Source organism: Neophocaena asiaeorientalis, unplaced genomic scaffold, assembly GCF_003031525.2.
Source record: "Neophocaena asiaeorientalis asiaeorientalis breed wild unplaced genomic scaffold, Neophocaena_asiaeorientalis_V1.1 scaffold313, whole genome shotgun sequence".
Classification (NCBI taxonomy): domain Eukaryota; kingdom Metazoa; phylum Chordata; class Mammalia; order Artiodactyla; family Phocoenidae; genus Neophocaena; species Neophocaena asiaeorientalis.
In genome coordinates, this window is record NW_020175412.1 from 360242 (window position 1) to 379034 (window position 18793).

At 42.4% G+C, this 18793-nt stretch overlaps 1 protein-coding gene across 1 annotated transcript in view; it reads left to right on the forward strand.

Annotated features, from left to right (window-relative positions):
* The first annotated feature begins 7504 nt into the window (after window positions 1–7504).
* Window positions 7505–18793, forward strand: part of ITIH6 (inter-alpha-trypsin inhibitor heavy chain family member 6) — a 34920-nt gene continuing 23631 nt past the window's right edge. The window contains 8 exon segments of the mRNA XM_024767174.1: window positions 7505–7529; window positions 7942–7997; window positions 8626–8748; window positions 10009–10163; window positions 15189–15279; window positions 15281–15300; window positions 16144–16205; window positions 16208–16387. Of these exon segments, the coding sequence (XP_024622942.1) occupies window positions 7505–7529; window positions 7942–7997; window positions 8626–8748; window positions 10009–10163; window positions 15189–15279; window positions 15281–15300; window positions 16144–16205; window positions 16208–16387 (712 nt within the window).

The window sequence follows — 18793 nt, forward strand, 5'->3', positions numbered from 1 at the left end:
CCCGCCCGCTTTCCCAGCAGAAGCTTTCTTTGATGTCCACCGTGCACATGCGCATTTGGCAGCTGGCTTGTCTCCAAACTGGCCTTTCACTACACGCCCCTTTCCAGAGATCCATAGTGCGCATGCGTAAATAGAGGCTCAGAGCAATCTGGACTAGAGCTGCAGCCAGCCCAGCCCAGCCCAGCCCAGCCCCTTTCCGCAGCCCCCTGCCACCCCCCTTCTCCTTCCTCGGGGGTGGGGCAATGGGGCCCAGCTCAGGGCTGTCTGACGCCGAAGCCCATGTTTATGCCACTGTACCAGGCTTGGTCTGAAAAAAAAAAAGGGATTCATTTATTGAATATGTTTATATATATATATATATATATATTGCTTATTTCAAAAGTAACATGTTGTAGTTGTGAAATTTCAAATTATGCAGAAATATGTAACATACCAATGAAAGGCTACCCTTATCTCATGCCCCAGAAATAACCACTACTAACGTTCTGATATACATTCTTCCAGATTTGTTTCTATTTATATACTAATTATTTGGGTTTTCTCCCCACAAATGGTACACTATACCTACTGTTCTGTGACCAGGGTTTGTTTTATTTTTTCCCAGTTATATATTTTAAACAGCTTTCCATAGTGCACATTTTTCTTAACTGCTCCATAATCTTTTCTCTGTAAATGTCCCATAATGTATTTAACCAGTCCAGGATACATAGACATTTAGATTGTTTCCATTTTTTATTTACTATTACAAGCAGTGCTGACTCCATTTTGATACAAAACTTGTCAACTTTAAAAAGATACACAGAATAACATTTCCACCAGCAATGTCTCTTGCATGTTTATGTGTTGCATATACTACAAATATTTTTCATGTTATTTAGGATAATATTTGCTATACAAAAAGGATTAATTATTATGTAGTGAAATGTATCAGGTTTTCCTTTACCATGACTAGATTCTGCCTTATGCTTAGAGATGCTTTCCACACTCCTGTTATAATAATCACTGCTTTTATTCCAAGCAGTTTTATGGCTTTTTTATTTACATTTAAATGTTTGATCACTCCAACATTTATTTTGTATAAAGATTAATTATTTTCCAAAAATATAGCCTCATCCCTACACCATGTGCAAATTAATCCATCTTTTCCCCCACTGATTTGAAATGGCACCTTTACCACGTAATAAATTCACATAAGTATCAATAATTGGGTCTATTCAAGAGAACAAAATAAGATGTATAAAAAATTGAAAGTAGACAACATTATCATTAATTACAGAGTATATGAATGCAGACCTGGACAACCTGAGAGCATCAATTAATGTTGTTAGAAACCATAATAAAAGTCAACACAGTGATCAGTTATAGGATTAATATTCAATATGTTTCCTATATCAAAAGTAATTCAAATGGTTATGTCTTCTGCTTTATGAAGTCACCTTTTCCTCTATTAAGCAAATAAAATATGAATCCCTATGTTCTATGGACAATTCAACATACACATGCACACATACTTCACAGATATTCATGGTGGGCTTCTGTTCTCCTGACTTTTTCTCTAAATTGTTGCTCCCTCCAAGTTTGTGACATCAGCTCACCACTTTCTTACCTCCTAGGTTCTCTCCCCCCATCTACAGGGCTTTATTTCACACTAGACACAGCCCTTCTTTTCTTCCAGTTCTAGTACCCCAAATTCCCATCCCTTTCAAATCATGGCAAGCCTTGAATGCCAAGATAAAGACTTTGGTCTTGATCCTGATAGGTCTTGATCCTGATAACACTGAGAGATTATTGAAGGGTTCTAGGCTTGGATGCAACATAGATTTGTGTTCTAGAAAGAACACCACTCTAGCTGCCTAACCCATTAGGAGTGTGAATTAGATGTCTTCCTGGAAAAAGGGAGACTAGTCATCCAGGTAAACAATGATTGTGGTTAGGCCTAGAGTGGTAGCAGTGGAGGTCATGAGAAGTGATTGAATTCAGAAGATATTAAAGAAATAAAAAGCAAGGCTTTATGAATAATTGGATGTAGGGAAAGGGGTGAGGAGGAGGGAAGTGTCAAAGGCAACTTTTGGGAATCTAATTTGAGAGATCAAATGTGTAGATGGTAACCCCTTTCACTAACATATGGAATACTAATGGCTCTTCCCTGGGCCTGGGAAGAATAAAAACCTTAGAAGAGACGGGGCCCAGGGAAGAGCCCTGGAGGCCAACAGCAACCTCAGCATAGGTGAAGGAAAAGGAGCCCAGGAGAGAGACAGATAAGTAATGACCAAGGAGACAGAGCGAAAAGCAGGAGAAAGTAATGCCACAAAACCAAAGGAAGAGAATATTTCAAAAGGTGGGAGGGGTCAATAGTGTTGAATACTACCCAGAGGTCAAGAAAAGTCCTGAAAAATGTCTAGGGATTGTAGCAGTCAGGTAGTGGTCTGGTCTCTGGTGACCTCGGAGGGGATAGTTTCACACTTGTGGCATAGGTCGATAACTGTTTACTCCAGTATACATTCTCCTCTCCTTCCCTATTAATAGAAAATCTGATTTTTACCTGGACACATAGCCTCCTGGAATAAAGGCCATGAGGACAAGGGTCACACCCTAAGGATAGTGGAGGAGTAAACTGAGAAGAATCGGGATCTCTAACAATTTCATAGGGCCACCATACAAACTTTGGACTGCCTAACTCTGGATTTCTTTTAGGTGAGATAAATACATGTATGTCTGATTGAAACCACTGTTTGGGAGTCTATGCCATGTGGAAGTTTTATGACTGCAGTGAGTTGAGATGTGAATTGCAGGTGAGGTATTCCTGACAATGAGCATAAACTACTCTTTCAAGAAATGTCTGACTCTGATTTTGAGACTCTCCCAAAATCTAGCCCTGACTAGTTTTCCAGGCTTTTTCTTGCTATTTTTCTGAGTACTGTGTATATTCCAAACAAACACTTCACTATTACCAGATGTGCCCTGCCTTCTGTTACTTAGGAGCCATTGCTCATACGATTTCTTCCCTATGGAACGCCCTCTGTTATATCTACCCTCTGTTACAACCTCCATCATTTAAATTCCACAACATTTTAAGTCCTGGTTGTGGCCTTTGGGATCCTGGGATAACTTTAAAAGAATATAGAGTCAGATCCTTAGGAGATATTGGACTCAAGGGACTCAGGCAAAATCTCAGTCCATGTCCATCAGAGAGACATTCCCAGAGACTTTCAAAGCCAAACTTCCCCAGTGCCTCTCAATGCCAAACACCTTCATAGCATAACACCATAATCATTCATCTTATGATCTGGGGATCAGAGGACAGGATGAAACCTTAACAGGAGAAAAAAAAATAAATTCACTTACAATCTTCATCATTTGACTAGAGAGATTTCCTCCCACCTTCTCTCTTTGTAAACTCTTGGAATCTTTTGAACTTCAGCATCTGCCCATAAACTCTGATGAACCTAGGTCACTGTGTCCCAGACCGGTTTCCAGCATTCATAAATCAGCAGGAAAATACCTGAAATCATATAGATCCTACATATTAACTAGGAACAAAGATGAAAAGCTGAGTTATCACCAAGCAGCTCTGTTCAGGTGATAAGGAAAGGCAGGCTAAAGACTGCTTACTGCAGAATGTCAGGGGATGAAACTGCCTACTACCGGGACATCAAAGATTTCAGACACCTAAAGCTTACATGAGAAGCCCAGAATATCCTCACCACCAGTCCTCTCCTAACACATTTCCTTTCCCCCAAACTATATAAAAATCAGTACCTCTGAATGTTGGAAAATTCTGAAGGCTGGGAGTAAGTGTCAAAGATTTCCTTCCAAGGCTACCTATCACTTCTTTAGTCATCTAAGTTGTACAGCACAGCCTAGCAACCAACTTAATATTGGACATCAGACTTTCCTGTTCTTCACGTTTCCTAAGCCTTTCCCATCACTGGGAAAAGCTTCCTAACCAACCCTTCTCCTGGACCCCACTCCCTATCGCTGTTGGGTTCTTTCTGTTCCCAATACTCAGAAAAAGCAGCTCCCCTCCTTTCCATTTCCAGGCTCATGTGCCCTCTCCCTTGAGCTGCTGGTGAATTCTTATTGTTTTCTTCCTTTTATGTACAGGGCAATTTAATTCATTTTGTATCACTCTAAGCCCTGAGAGCTATTCTTTCCATAGCCAAAATGACTACATTTTATTAAACCAAAGGCAAATTTCCCATAGACGAGGAAACCGGCTACCCACTTTTGAACTAACACTCCTTCTCCCCTGCTCTTTGCACATTGAGTCCTTCATCAGCACATACCTGTAAGGCAGGTTCGGGCCTCATATGCAGACATTGAGCATCAACTATATATTATGCACTTCTACAGAGGTGGCTCTTTCTCTTGAAGGGCTTACATTTCTACTGTATGAGCATTAGCCTCATTTTATGGTGGACAAATTGGGGGTGAGGGAGGTAACTTGCCCATGACAGAGCAACTAATGAATGGCAGAGAGAGGACTTGAACCCAGGCCAGTATGATGCCAAATACCAGAGCCTCCACTACTATGCTCAAGTACTGCCAATGTTTTAAGTCCCATAATATCCTTTCCAACCCTCTTCATAAACATATGCAAGGCACATTACAGTGTGATTTTCCTCCGTGGAGGCAAGTCTAATTGGATATCCACATACCCATTCTGATATTGTCATAAAGTGTCATAAGATATATAACTATTTTGTTGTAAGATCAACATGAAGTTTTTAAGATCTTATTTTTATTAAAGTAATGCACATACATGGCAACAAATCAAACAGTACAGAAGGAGCACATGATAAAAACCAATGGTCCCCTGCCTTGACTCTCCCCATCTCCATCCCACCCCTTCAAAGCAACCTTTTAACAGTTCTTGGCCTTCCCTGGTGGCACAGTGGCTGGGAATCTGCCTGCCAGTGCAGGGGATGCAGGTTCGAGCCCTGGTCCGGGAGGATCCCACATGCTGTGGAGTGGCTAGGTCCATGCACCACAACTACTGAGCCCGCGTGCCGCAACTACTGAAGCTCGTGCTCCTAGAGCCCGTGCTCCACTATGAGAGAAGCCATCACAATGAGAAGCCCACACACTGCAAAGAAGAGTAGCCCCTGCTCTCCGCAACTGGAGAAGGCCCGTGCACAGCAACGAAGACCCAACGCAGCCAAAACTAAATAATAAAATAAAATAAATTTATAAAAAACAAACAAAAAAAACCCAGTTCTTGCACTTAGTTCTGCTGGTGGCTCCCTTTACAACTCTAGATAACATGTATATACTTTGTCTCTTGGTTTATAAAATTTAGACAATATCCTGTTGACTCTCAAGTATGACAATGAGGGCTTTGTTTCTGTACACTGCCTCACTTTCCCTCCACTCCCCTGCAATGTTTAACGCTGATATTGCTTTGTTGTTCCTAGTTAACTTTGTAACTTGAAAAAATACATATACTCAAACCTCTATTCCTTATTCCATCCATTTTTGACAGGTAATTTTGACTACCCACTTTTTAGGACAAGGATGTTAGAGCCACCACCCTCCCTCTGCCCATTGAACGACCCACATTGTCAGTTTGATCTTTCCTTCACATTGTCTAGGTTATTAACATTTACATTCTGTTCTGCAGCCACAACCAGCTCTTCCCTGCTTTGTCTTCATGCTGACTGTAAAACCTGAAAACCAGTCATGATTTACATTATCATGACTATGTAAATATTTTTCAAAACCCAGCCAAATAGTGAGCCAGGAATACAGCTCCTTCTCTACAAGTCCTATGTCACAATCTTTCGGCCTCTCCAAAGAGAATGTTTCTACTATCAAGGTCAAAGGGAGTCCCTCTTATATTCCATCAGCTTCTTATAATCATGTTATGTTTTATTTTGCTTTGTAGTTAGACCATGATTTTTTCGAACAGGTACACACACACACACACACACACACACACACACACACACACACACACACACGGATTCTCTAATAGCCTTTCTTTATTCCTTGAATTATTTGACTTTATTGTATTCATTCTTTCAACAAACATTTATTATCTACAATGTGCCAGGCACTGTTCTAGAAGCTGAGGATACAGCAGTGAAACAGATCCTTGTCCCCATGGAGGTGATATTCTAGTGAGGAAGAAAGAGAAAATGATCAGATAAATAAGTAAAATATATAACAAGTTTAAGTGTTATCAGTGCTATAGAGAAAAATAAATCAGGGTAAAAAGGATAGAGAATGCCAGTGAGAGTGGGAGGTTATTGAAGTTTTAAATAGGTTGGTCAGAGAAAGACTCACTGAAAAGGTAGCATGTGAACAAAGACTTGCATGAAGTGAGAGAGCTAGCCAAGTGGATACCTGGGGAAAGAACATTCCAAATAGAAAGAACAGTCAGTGCAAAGGCCCTAGAGCAGGACTGTGCCTGGCATTGTTTGTCTCGTGCCTGCCATTTTTGAAGAACATAAAAGTCAGTGTTGCTAGACTAGTGGAGGAAGGCAAGGAGGGAAGTAATAGAAAATGAAGTCAGATAGGTAATGGGGGCCTGATCTTATAGGGCCCTGTAAGCCAAGCCACAGCGGGATCCACAGGAGGGTTTTTAGCAGAGGTGGGAGAGTATCTGACTTGGGTTTTAAAAGGATCCCTCTGGCTGTTGTGAAAATATACTGGTGAAGGGGGCGGGGATGACAAAGTAGGAAGCTGAAGACCAGTGAGGAGGCTGTTGTAGTAATTGCTTGGGTTGGATCCACTATTACCTGGGTTCACTGTTCTGGGCACCTGTTCTGGAAATCCTTCTTCAGCTTTGGAAAATTAACTTCTAATAAGTTTTTGAGAAATTGTCCTTTATTTTTTCTGTTCTCTCTGGCTAGGACTCCTGTTATTCAGATGTTGAACCTGCTGGATTAATCTTCATCTCTTAAATTTTCTCTCCTACTTTGTGTTTCTTCGTTTTTTGGCCCTGCATCCTGGGAAATTTCCTCAATTTTATTTCCCAGTCCTTCTGTTGATTTTCTTTTAATTTCAGCAACTTATTTTCCATCCCTAAGGAGTCTTTCTTTTCTCTGATTGTTCCTGTTCTGTGGCATTTACGTCTTGTTTTTTTCATGTTTTACCTTCTTGAAATTTGCTGAGGATATTATCATTTCTTTTCTGAAATTCTCTTTCCTTTCCAAAATTCCCAAATTTCTCTGGGGTCAGTTGTTCTATTTTCTTATTTTAGTCTTTTGCTTTCATGCTGCAGGTTCCCTTAATTTGCCTGAAGACCCTCGGTTATCCATCCCAGGTAAGGGAAAAGGACTGGTAGCTGATGTGGGTTTCTCTGTTGTTGTATAAGCAGAGCTGTTTTTTTTCTAGCTAGGGCTCTCTCCCATGAGGAAATTCTGACAGGAAACCTTGTGTGGACTTGGGGGAGGTTGCAACTGACAGGCCATGGGTCACCAAATACAAGAATGAGGAGGCTTTGTTATGTGGTACCAAATGCCATAGGACAAGTCTGAATGTTCCCTACGCAGTTTGTAAAATGTCGTTAGAGATTTTGCCTGAAGGTAAGTGCTGGGGCTGCATGTGCTCTATGTGGGTGGAAAGGGCAGAGGGATAGGGGTTCTGACTGATGCTGATGTCCCGTGTGCACACCTTCAAGTAATTTTCTTTCTCAGCTCCAGTTCTCACTCCTGCCCTTCACAGTTCCTGTAGACACAGTCCAGAGCATCTCTGGGTTCCCACAGGCAGACTGACGCCCATCAGCTGAGCATCTCCCCACCCCTCCCCCACCTAGGTCTCCAGAGGGACAGGGAGCTTCCCATACTTTCGAGATCAATCAGGCCTCATCCAGCTCTAGTCCTAGCAGCTAATGTTTACTGAATGCTTACCATGTGCCAAGCATTCTGAAAGTACAAGCTTTTTTAATCTTCATAACAACTTTATGAAATAGGTACTATTATTATTCTCTTTTTATAGGTAAGGAAACTGAGGCTGCAGAACAATTAATTAAATTTCACAATATTACACTGTCAGTAAGTGGCAGAACTGAGACAAACCCAGATGGTCTGAGTCCAGTAGTTCTACTTTGAACCACTATCTTATTTTCTCAGTCCTACCCTAGCCTGTCTTGGCCTCTGAATATTCTGCAGATTGTAAGACTCATATCTGTAAGAGCCAATTTTTATGGGACCCTAAGTAAATCCTTCCTGTCTCAAGGCTAAAATCCATGCCAGAAAGGACCAGGATTGGGGCCTTGCTCCACCAACCCCTCTCTCATATCAGCTACCTTTTTAAGATGATCAGTGCTAAGTGACCTTTCTCTGGCCTCAGTTACTGGGCTCCTGTGGATGTTTATAGGAAAGAAAAACCCCACCCTGGGCCAACACAGCAAACAGACAGACCCAGAGCTCTAGTATGTTTAGTTTCCATTCATCTTACAGCTGGATGATGGGAAAAAGGGAGGCATGGAACTGGCCCCTCTCCAGGCAAGATGCCAACCCCAGCTCTTGGACAATCCTGGCTTGTGTGGATTCAATGCCACATTCAGAGTCTTCCCCACCCTTCAGGGTAGTCCCTCCCTCTCAAGAGAAGGGATACCTGAAGGCTTAAAAGAGCACGAGTTTGGAGATTGGGCTCAGACCTTCTGGATGTGAACAACAGCCCTGGGCCAGAGGTGGCATCTTGTCTAAGTGGAGATGCCTCATCTGTATCAGCTTTTTGCTGACCATTCTCCTGGAACTGACATGCCAGGGACCTTCTGGGACCTCCTCATCAAGCACAAAGGTTAGATCTGGGATGAGGGAACAGAGCCCCAGGATTTGCAAGGAAATTAGCTCCTTGGGGGCAACAGTGGAAGGTTATTTGGTCTGCTTTCTCAGTCCTAGGAAACTAGGGCCAGAGGAAAGGGTTACTATTTTCTGAGCATATGTCAGGTGCTCCACCAGGGATTTTAGAGTTATTATTTCATTTAGTCCTTACAGCATCCCTGTAACCTAAGCTCTACTATTATAGCTAAGTAGATAGCTAAGCTATCTACTGTTATAGAAGAGGAAACTGAGGCTCAGAGATTGACACAGTTAAGAGGTGGCAGAACCAGAATTTGATTCTAGGTCCAGCTGATCCCAAATGCCTTCATTTCCCTCTGCCCCACACTGAGAATGAGCTAGACGTGTGGGTAGATGAAGGGATCATGGCTTCAGGAAAGGTCAGGAAGAAGATCGATATGTTACTTACTGTGCGGCCTCAGGCTCTGGGCCCAGTTAACACATCTGTAAAATATGAACAATAATATTATGTAGCCCTTAGAGCCGATGTGAGGCTTAAATAAGATCATGGATGCCAAATGCTTATCATGCTTTCAGTGTCTGATTGTACTTATCAGGTGCAATTCTTTTTTTTTTTTCCCCTCTTTTGGCCCCGCCTTGCGACATGCAAGATCTTAGTTCCCCAACCAGATCAAACCTGTGCCCTGTGCAGTGGAAGTGCAGAGTCTTAACCACTGGACATCCAGGGAAGTCCCCAGGTGCAATCCTTTACACTTGAGTTCCTAAAAAGGGAATAGATATAGATATAGTTATAGACACATATATCACAGTGTCTTGCACAGAGTAGAGCTCAATGAATGACAGCTACTCTGTTATATTCTAAAGCCTTGCTACCCAAAGTAAAATTCATAGACCAGCAGCATCAACATCACCTGGGAGTTTGTTACAAAGTCAGAATTTCAGTCTCCACCCCTGACTTGTTAAATCAGAATCTGCATTTTAACAAGATGTCCAGGAAATTCATGTGCACATTAAAGTTGGAGAAGCACTTGTCCAGAGGTCCCTTGATTTGTGATCCTCTGTGAGCCTTTGGTTCTGAGACTTGGTAAAGCTCACTGAAATATTAGGCAGATCCACAAAATGAATGACAGAGGCTGTTTTCCCTCTCTGGGCCTCAGTTTCTCCACTTGTACCTTGAGGCCTGTCCAGGAGTCCTGGGTACTAGTACATGTAGGCCAAGGATAGAGTCTACCTAACCCACCTCCCTGTCTTCCCTCAGCTGTTGATGAAAATCTATTCAATGCATTCTACTGTGGTTTCCTGCTATGCCTACACCTTGGTCACCTCTGTCTTTTTCACTCCACATGCCAAGGCTCATGAAGTCATCTTTGACCTGGATCTGCCTCGCCTCACCTTTATCTCCAATTTCACCATGTAAGTCTGCTTCCAAACTCACTGTTTTATTCATTCTTTTGTTCATTCTTTCAGCAGAGCATAGTGATAAAGAGCATGCACTCTTGAGTTTGAATTCTGATTCTGCCAGCTATGGGACTCAGGACAAATCATGTCACTTATCAGAGTCTCATTTTACACATCTGTAAAATGGGGATAAAATTAGAACCCACCAGGCTTCCCTGGTGGTGTAGTGGTTAAGAATCTGCCTGCCAATGTAGGGGACCACGGGTTTGAGCCTTGGTCCGGGAAGATCCCACATACCACGGAGCAGCTAAGTCCGTGCGCCAGAACTGCTGAGCCTGCGCTCTGAAGCCCACGAGCCACAACTACTGAAGCCCGCATGCCACAACTACTGAAGCCCGTGCACCTGGAGCCCATGCTCTGCAACAAGGGAAACCACCGCAATGAAGAGCCTGCGCACTGCAACAAAGAGTAGCCCTGCTCGCCGCAACTACAGAAAGCCCGCACCCAGCAACGAAGACCCAGTGCAGCCAAAAATAAATAAATAAATAAAATAAAATAAATTAGAACCCACCTGAAAGGATTAAATGAGCTAATATATGTGAAAATATATGCTAAAATTAGTGGCCGGTAGATAATATTTCCTTGATAGTATTTGCTTGATTACTTTTTTAACAAACATTTCCTGATGCTGACTGTGTGACTTACACTGGGCTGGGTATTACGGAAAAAGGAAGATGAATTGCACATGGTCCTGCTCCCAAAGAGTTCACAGTCTAATGGGGGAAATAAAAATGAAAGCAGATAATTTTAATAAAGTATGCTGGGAAGAAAGAGAAGCGTGAATGCGGGCTGGTGGGAATGGCGAGGCCTACCAGGAGACAGTGGTCAGTTCCCCAGCCCCATGCAGAGAAAGCCTCACAAAGATGATACCTAAACTGAGGTTCAAAATATGAGCTGTTCATCGGGCAAGCAGGCTGAGGGCAGGGCTGGAGAATCCAGGCAAAAGGAGCACAGGAATAAATGTTTCCCCATTAGGGGAACTGGAAGGACTTCAGTGTCACCAGAATGTAGGGCACAAGCAGAGGTAGAGAGTGGTCAAAATTGAGACTGGAGAGGTAAGGAAAGACTAGGTGGTAGAAGGCTGCCAATGCCAGACCAAGCACCTGGCCCTTACCTGATGGTCTCCAAACCATCTTATGTGTTTGCACACCCATCAGGAAAAAATTGACCATGTACTTCCCAAATATATATTATTTATTAATTTATAAAGTCTATAAGTACACTACTGAGCAAATATATTAGGTACATTATGAAGCATATGTAAAACTATACGTAGACAATGTAAGAGAAAACCCTATAAGTAGAGTGTTAACATTGTTTTCCCGCTCCCTCAGTGTGTGTTGGCGTGTACACACTCCAGCACCCCCAAAGTGTGTGCACTCCACTTTAGAAATAACTGTGGCCCATAATGAAGAGACATGGCAAGATTTTAAGCAAGGAGTGACAATAGTGAGGTGGGGTGGGCTGGAAAGGCCAGCTGGGAAGCAGGGAGCTCAGTAAGGAGCCTGGGGCAATATCCGCATAAGTGCTGCTGAGGGCTGGAACAGTGTAGTGGGGGTGGGATTTGAGATACCATAAGGAGGGAGAAACAACCTGGTGCATACATGTGGGGAGTAAGTAAAGATAGAAGGTGCCCACCTGATTTCAGCTTGTCTGACCTGGTAGGTGACAGTGCCTTCTTTGAGATGGTAAATGTGAGAGGAGGAGCAGATAAGGAGAACTTGGTGGGGCCTCATTGGCTCATATAATACCTTAGTGTGAATTAGAAAATGGTCCCAACGGGAAGAGTGACTCAGATTTAGCAGATGAATGAGGCCAGCACGTGCAGAGTTTCGGCCTTTGCACAGATCTCCTCACCAGAGGTGGGCTTTGTGCTATAAACAATCTGTAAGCCTCTGTTAACAGCAGCCCTAGAGCCTGAGCTTTGTCATCAGGAACCTCCTGGCCTTGATGGACAGATGGCACTCCCCGGAAGAGAGGAAAGGTTGGAGGAGGTAGGCAGTGTGTCCCTGGCAAGGGAGTTCATGGGAGAGGTGGTGAGGTAGTCAAAGAAAGCTTCCTGGAAACAGGATTTCCATATGGGTAAGACTGGAAGGGGCCAGGATCACTGTGTGTGGGTGACCCAGGAAGATCAACGGCAAAAATGACAGCATGGGTTTGGAGTATGGGGGCTCACCAGAGAGGTTGCTGGTCAAATGATACAAGAGCTAAGCAGCCAGACAGAATGTGGATTTTTGCTCTAATGGAAAAAAGTCCAAAATAATTTTTTTAATTAAGCAAAGCAGGCTGGAGGAAATGTTTTGGGCAGACTCCATGGAAAGTATGCTTGCTGCAGGCAGCACACATACAGAGGCCCCAGTGTGCTGCTGCCAGACCAGCCCCACCCTACACCCCTACAACCCCCAGGAGACCTTGGGGCAATGCCAGCTCAGCCCACCCCCACATGAGCCCAGCCACAGCAATAGTCTGTTTCAGCTGCCTAGAAACACTTCCCACCTGAGTGGTCTTTTCTGCAGGTTGCATATCCTCCTCAAGTGTTCCTAGAAACTGCTGCTTTGGTCAAATAACTTTATTCTACCCCAACCACCCCCAGTACCTGTGCCTTCCATTTGTTAAAGAGAGACTGTTGTTCCTGCCGCTTACAGAGTTGCAGTAATATTCTCTAGGACAAGGAACTATCTATCACTCCTCAAAGACCAGATCTGACCCATCCCCCCCTTCAAGATTTATCTTGGACTCCCATTCTCCATATCTAGTCTTCACTGTCATATGAGCTCATTGAGTCTAGTGTTCAAAACCCTTTATTCTCTAGGCTTACACAACCACTCCAAACTTCTCTCCATAACTCCTTTCTCTACCTCTCTGTTCCTGCCAAATCTAACTACTTGCTGTTCTCTGAAACATGGTCCCTGTGTTTTCCTGCTGTCTGTATGGAATGCCCATTCCACAAATAATTGTTGAGTGCCTACTATGTGCCAGGCAGCATTCCAGGTACTGGGGATACAGCAGCAATTAATACAGAAAAAATCCCTGCCCTCAAGGAGCTTACAGTCCAATGGAGAAGGCAGATAAGGGAAAAATAAACAAGGAAGTATATGTCAGTTTATGGATAAGTGTTACAAAGAAATAGAAAATAGAGCAAGAGAGATAAAGAGTGAGTGGGAAGGCGCTGTTTAGGAGCGATCAAGGATGTCTCTCTGAGGAAATGACTTTTGAACAAAGACCTGAAAGAAGAGAGAGTATAAGATTTGCCAATATCTGGAGGAAGAGTGTTCCAAACAAAGGGAACAGAAATTGTAAAGGCTCTTAAACAGGAGTGTTCTGAAAAAACTCAAGAAACAGCAAGGAGGCCTTGGTGGCTGGAGAATAATAAATAAGGTGAAGAGAAGGAGGGGATGGGGTTAAAGAGGTGACAGGGAGCCATATAGTATAGGACCATGGAGGCCCTGGTGAGGACTTTGGCCTTTACCCTGATTTGAGACAAGAGCCACATAGACTTTTGAGCAAAGAAGGGACATGGTCTGACTTAGGATTTAACAGTATCTAGGATCTGTCTGACTGCTGTGAAGAGAACAGGTAATAAGGAGGCAAAGCTTTAAAGAGGGAGGCCAGTTAGTAGGTTGTTGCATTTATCCAAGCAAGAAATGTTGGTAGTTTGGATTAGGGTAGTAATTGTGGGTGTGGGAAGAAGTAATCAGATTGTGGACATATCTAAAGATAGGGTCAAAATTCCCTGATGGATTAGAAGTGGTGTATGAGAGGAAGAAGGGAGGCAAGCATGACTCTAAGATTTCCAGCTGAACAACTATTTCCTGAGATAAGGAAAACCAAGGGAGGAGCAGATTTGGGAGGTGGAGGAGCTACAAGGAACTCAGTTTGGGATATGTTAAGCTTTAGGTGCCTATTGGAAATGCTAGTAAAATGTCAAGTAAGCAATATATAGGTCTGGAGTTCAGGAGACAGGTCCACACTAGAGATACAGATTTGGGAGGCCTCTGTGTGCAAATGATATTTAAACCCATGGGACTAGATGACCTCACCTAGAGAGTGACTGTAGAAAGAACAGAGGAAGGGGAGGTCTAGAGCAGAGTCTAGGAATGTTCCAAAGATTTAGAATCAAGAAGAGAAGGAGCCAACAAAGGAGACTGAGGAGGCATGACCAGTGATGATCATTTGTCCAAATCTTCCCTAATTTGAACTCCCCCACCACCAAGGCCACCTCCTCTAGGACCTTTTCTGGAAGACTTGGGCAAAAGTGCTTCCTCCCTTCTTTGAACTCCTTTATACCTTATTACCTTCCTTAGAGCAATAGGAAAAACTGGGGTAAAACAAGTTTGAATTAGTATCTCATTGGTCTCTGAGCCCGCTAAGGTCAAGGCCCCTTCCCTAGTCAATCTCAGATGCCTTTGCAGCAATTTGCATTCCGCTTTCACAATTTTTACTGCCTGTGCCACCCACCATATTAGTTACTTAATATAGTTTCTGTAAATAGATACACTTAAGATTACCTAGGTTAGGCTTATCCTAAGTAACAATATCTATGAGCTCATGTGTTCAACGTGCTACTTATATTTTTAATACACATTACAATAAATATATAACAATTGTAATAAAAATGTTCAGTTGTGTCCCACCTAAAATTATTTTATGTGTCAAAACATGGAATTCATTCAACACTTTGGAAAACATAAAGTCCTAACACCAAGTCAACCATATACCAACTGTGTGGTCTCTATTTCCCCACCTGACAAATGGAGATAATGATAACTGCTTCACCTGCTTTTATCCCCCTGGACTCTCCTCTCTTCTCTTCTTCCTTCTCTCACTCTGGCTTCACAGTTCTATTTTGCTCTTTTTCTCTCCCCATCCCTCATCCTCCTCTTCCATCTTCTTTGTATGTCTCTTTCTGTCTATGTCACTGACCATCTCTTTTTTCCTTTCTCTGTTTCTGTCTGTCCTTCCTCTTTCCTGCTCCATCAGGACCATCAACAATAAAGTCTACATTGCAGAAGTCAAAGAGAAGCACCAGGCAAAGAAAATCTATGAGGAAGCCCATCAGCAAGGAAAAAATAGCTGCTCATGTAGGCATGAGGTAAGGCTCCAACCAGTCTGAAACATGACAAGTTCATCTTAGATGTGTGATCAGGGACTTACACATGTTTTCACTTGGCCTCAATCTCTACCTCTGTAATGTGGGGATAATGATCTCTACTTCATAGGATTACATGAAGATGAGGTGAGTTAATGAATAGCAAAACCTATAAGAGAGTAGGTGTTCAATAAATGGGAGTTTACTTCACTACTTCCACTTTCCTCCTGCCAGCAGGATGTGGCTTATTTAAGAACTGGCATCTTCCGGTAAGGTTATGTTCAAGTGAGATTTCTCTAAATCAAATCCTGTTTCCTAACTGAGTTCCATTCTGATGGCAGAAGTGTATTGTCTTCCTTCAATGTTTCCTCTCAGCCTCCAAAACAGTTTCATCAAGCACGGAAACTTTAGGTTTGGCTACTGCATACTGAGGAACTAATGGCGTATAAACAAGCTTAGTCTAAAGCATGGGGGAGGGGTGGGCGTGAGGGGTTATTTGAAGGGAAAGAGGCATTGTGTGTAAATTGAAACCTCTTTTTATAAAATAAATCATTACTCCCTTATTGTTTTATTGTAGATTCAGATTTTCACTAACATAGTTTCCTTATGGGTAAGCTGCCTGTGATAGAATTTCTTAGGCAGAATATGTAAGAGGATGAATGAGGGAGAGAGATAGTTTAACAAGTGGGTGAGTGAATAACTAACTGTGGTTGAGGGACTTAGCTGAAACAGAAGCTTGGCCAGGTCTGCTGGGGCCAGAGAGGGGGTAGCCAGAACTAGGTCATCTAACAGCTCCCCTCCTCCTCACGAGATCCCATCTCTCATCCTCCTCCCTTTCAAGACCAGGGACTGAGAATCAGAGAAGTTTCGCATCTTCACCAGCCTGGCAACAGCCACAAACGTGACTTTTTTCTCACCTACGAGGAGCTGCTGCAGCGGCACCAGGGCCAGTACCAGCTGGTGGTGAGCCTGAGACCCCAATTGGTGACAAGGCTGAGTGTAGAGGTCACAGTGTCAGAAAAGACAGGCATTGGCTATCTTCACGTACCACCGCTGAGGACCAGCCGCCTGCACACCAACACCCACACAAGTATGTGAGCAGCACTACAGGTCAACCATAAGACTGGCCTTCCCTAAATGGGAAGCTGCCCCTTTTCCCTCGGCTTCCCTCTAATACCACTTCTGCCCTAGGTTCCTTTCCCATTCAAACAAGGAGAAGAGGGCATGTTTGGAGTTGAAAATATTTCAGTTACAAACTTGGTCTCATCCTTGCAAGCTGTGTGAAACCAGCAAGTCCCACATTTCCCACAGTGGTGATTTCCCTCCTGAAATTGTAAAAGGGGAGAAGGAGTTGCTGGGTCAGCTCCATGAAATCATATGTTGACATTGCTAAGGGATTCAGAGGCCACACTTGCTTTCCTCTGGAATCACCACTGAGAATGGAAGGGCAATGGGAGGACAGTGTGAAGTGCAACAAACCATAATACCCTGTGGTTCTAGAAATATACAGTTCTAGTGTCTTGGGACAGTGTAACATTTTTACCTTGACATTTTGAACCACAGAGCCCATCCGACCTAAGGCTAACTGACTTGTGTTTTATGAGAATATAACCAAACTGGGAGAAGGGAAGTATTGAAAACTGTCTCCTCTAGCCTTTAATGTATGGGAAGGGATATACCCAACTCCAAACCTTTTTAGTCTTCCCATTTCATCTAAGGCAGGATAAAAGCTGAAAGAACTTGTGATGAGCATATTCCAGGGGCTAGGTGCCCTAAAAGACTGAGACCTAATCCTAGAACTATAGAATGTTTCTCCTCCCCCCATGCATGACCACCATGTTAGCTGGGTTCCTGTGTAAAAGCAGGAGGTTACAGTTGAAAGAACTGGAAGCCTGTACTCTATTTATGAAAGAGTCTCTAGGGAAATCCAAGACAACATAGGAAACAAAAACAAGGACTCTAGAAACAATTTTAGCCTCTGACACCTGCAACTGCAGCAACCAACACAACCTAACTCCTAACAAGATAAACATAAAACCTCACACTAAAGGTCTATTTACTTCAGTTCCTTTTACCTCATACCTCATGTCTGGCTTTCAACAAAAATATACAAAGAGTGCTAAAAGGAAAAACACAATCTGAAGAAATGAATCAAGCATCAGAACCAAACTGATATGGCAGAGCTTAGAAATTATCAGACCAGGAATTTAAAATAAGTATGACTAATATGCTAATGGTTCTAATGGGAAAAGTGGGCAACATACAAGAACAGATGGCAAATTTAAGCAGAGATAGATATCCTAAGAAAATTAAAAAGAATACTAGAAATATAAAACACTGTAACAGGAATGAAAAATGCCTTTGGTGGGCTCATTAGGAAACTGAACATGGCCAAAGAAAGAATCAATGAACTTGAAGATATGACAATAGAAACTTCCCAAACTGAAAAGCAAAGAGAAAAAAGAATGAAAAAATATATATATATGGAATCTAAAAAAAAAAAAAGGTTCTGAAGAACCTAGGGGCAGGACAGGAATAAAGACACAGATGTAGAGAATAGACTTGAGGACATGGGGAGGGGGAAGGGTAAGCTGGGATGAAGTGAGAGAGTGGCATGGACTTATATATACTACCAAATGTAAAATATATAGCTAGTGGGAAGCAGCTGCATAGCACAGGGAGATCAGCTCAGTGCTTTGTGACCACCTAGAGGAGTGGGATAGGGAGGGTGGAAGGGAGACGCAAGAGGGAGGAGATATGGGGATATATGTATAGCTGATTCACTTTGTTGTAGAGCAGAAACTAACACATCATTGTAAAACAATTATACTCCAATGAAGATGTTAAAAAAAAAACAAAGACAAAATATCCAAGAACTGTGTACATGTACAAAAGTGTAACATGTGTAATGGGAATACCATAAGGAAAAGAAAGAAAGTAACAGAAGAAATATTTGGAGGAATAACAGATACAAATTTTCCAAAATAAATTACATCCATCAAACCACAGGTCCAGGAAGCTCAGAGAACACTAAGCAGGATAAATACCAAGAAATGTGCATGTACGCATATCCTATTCGACCTGCAGAAAATTAAAGACAAAGAGAAAATCCTGTAAAAGCCCACAGAAAATAATATTTTACTTATAGAGGAACAAGAATAAGAATTACATTGAATTTCTCTTGAGAAACCATGCAAGGAAAAGGAGAGTGTAGTGAAACATTCAAAGTGTTGAAGGAAAAACCACTCACTTTGAATTCTGTATGCAGCAAAATTGTCCTTCGAAAGTGAAAAATAAAGACTTTATCAGCCAAACAAATATTGAGAGAATTGTCACCAGTAGACCTGTCTTGCACAGCTAAATGTTAAAAGAAGTTCTCCACAGAGAATGAAAACGGGATAGCTTAGATACTTGGATCTACATAAAGAAAGGAAGATTGTTAGAGAAAGAATAAGTAAAATAATATATTTTATTTTTAACTAATTGATCTAACAGA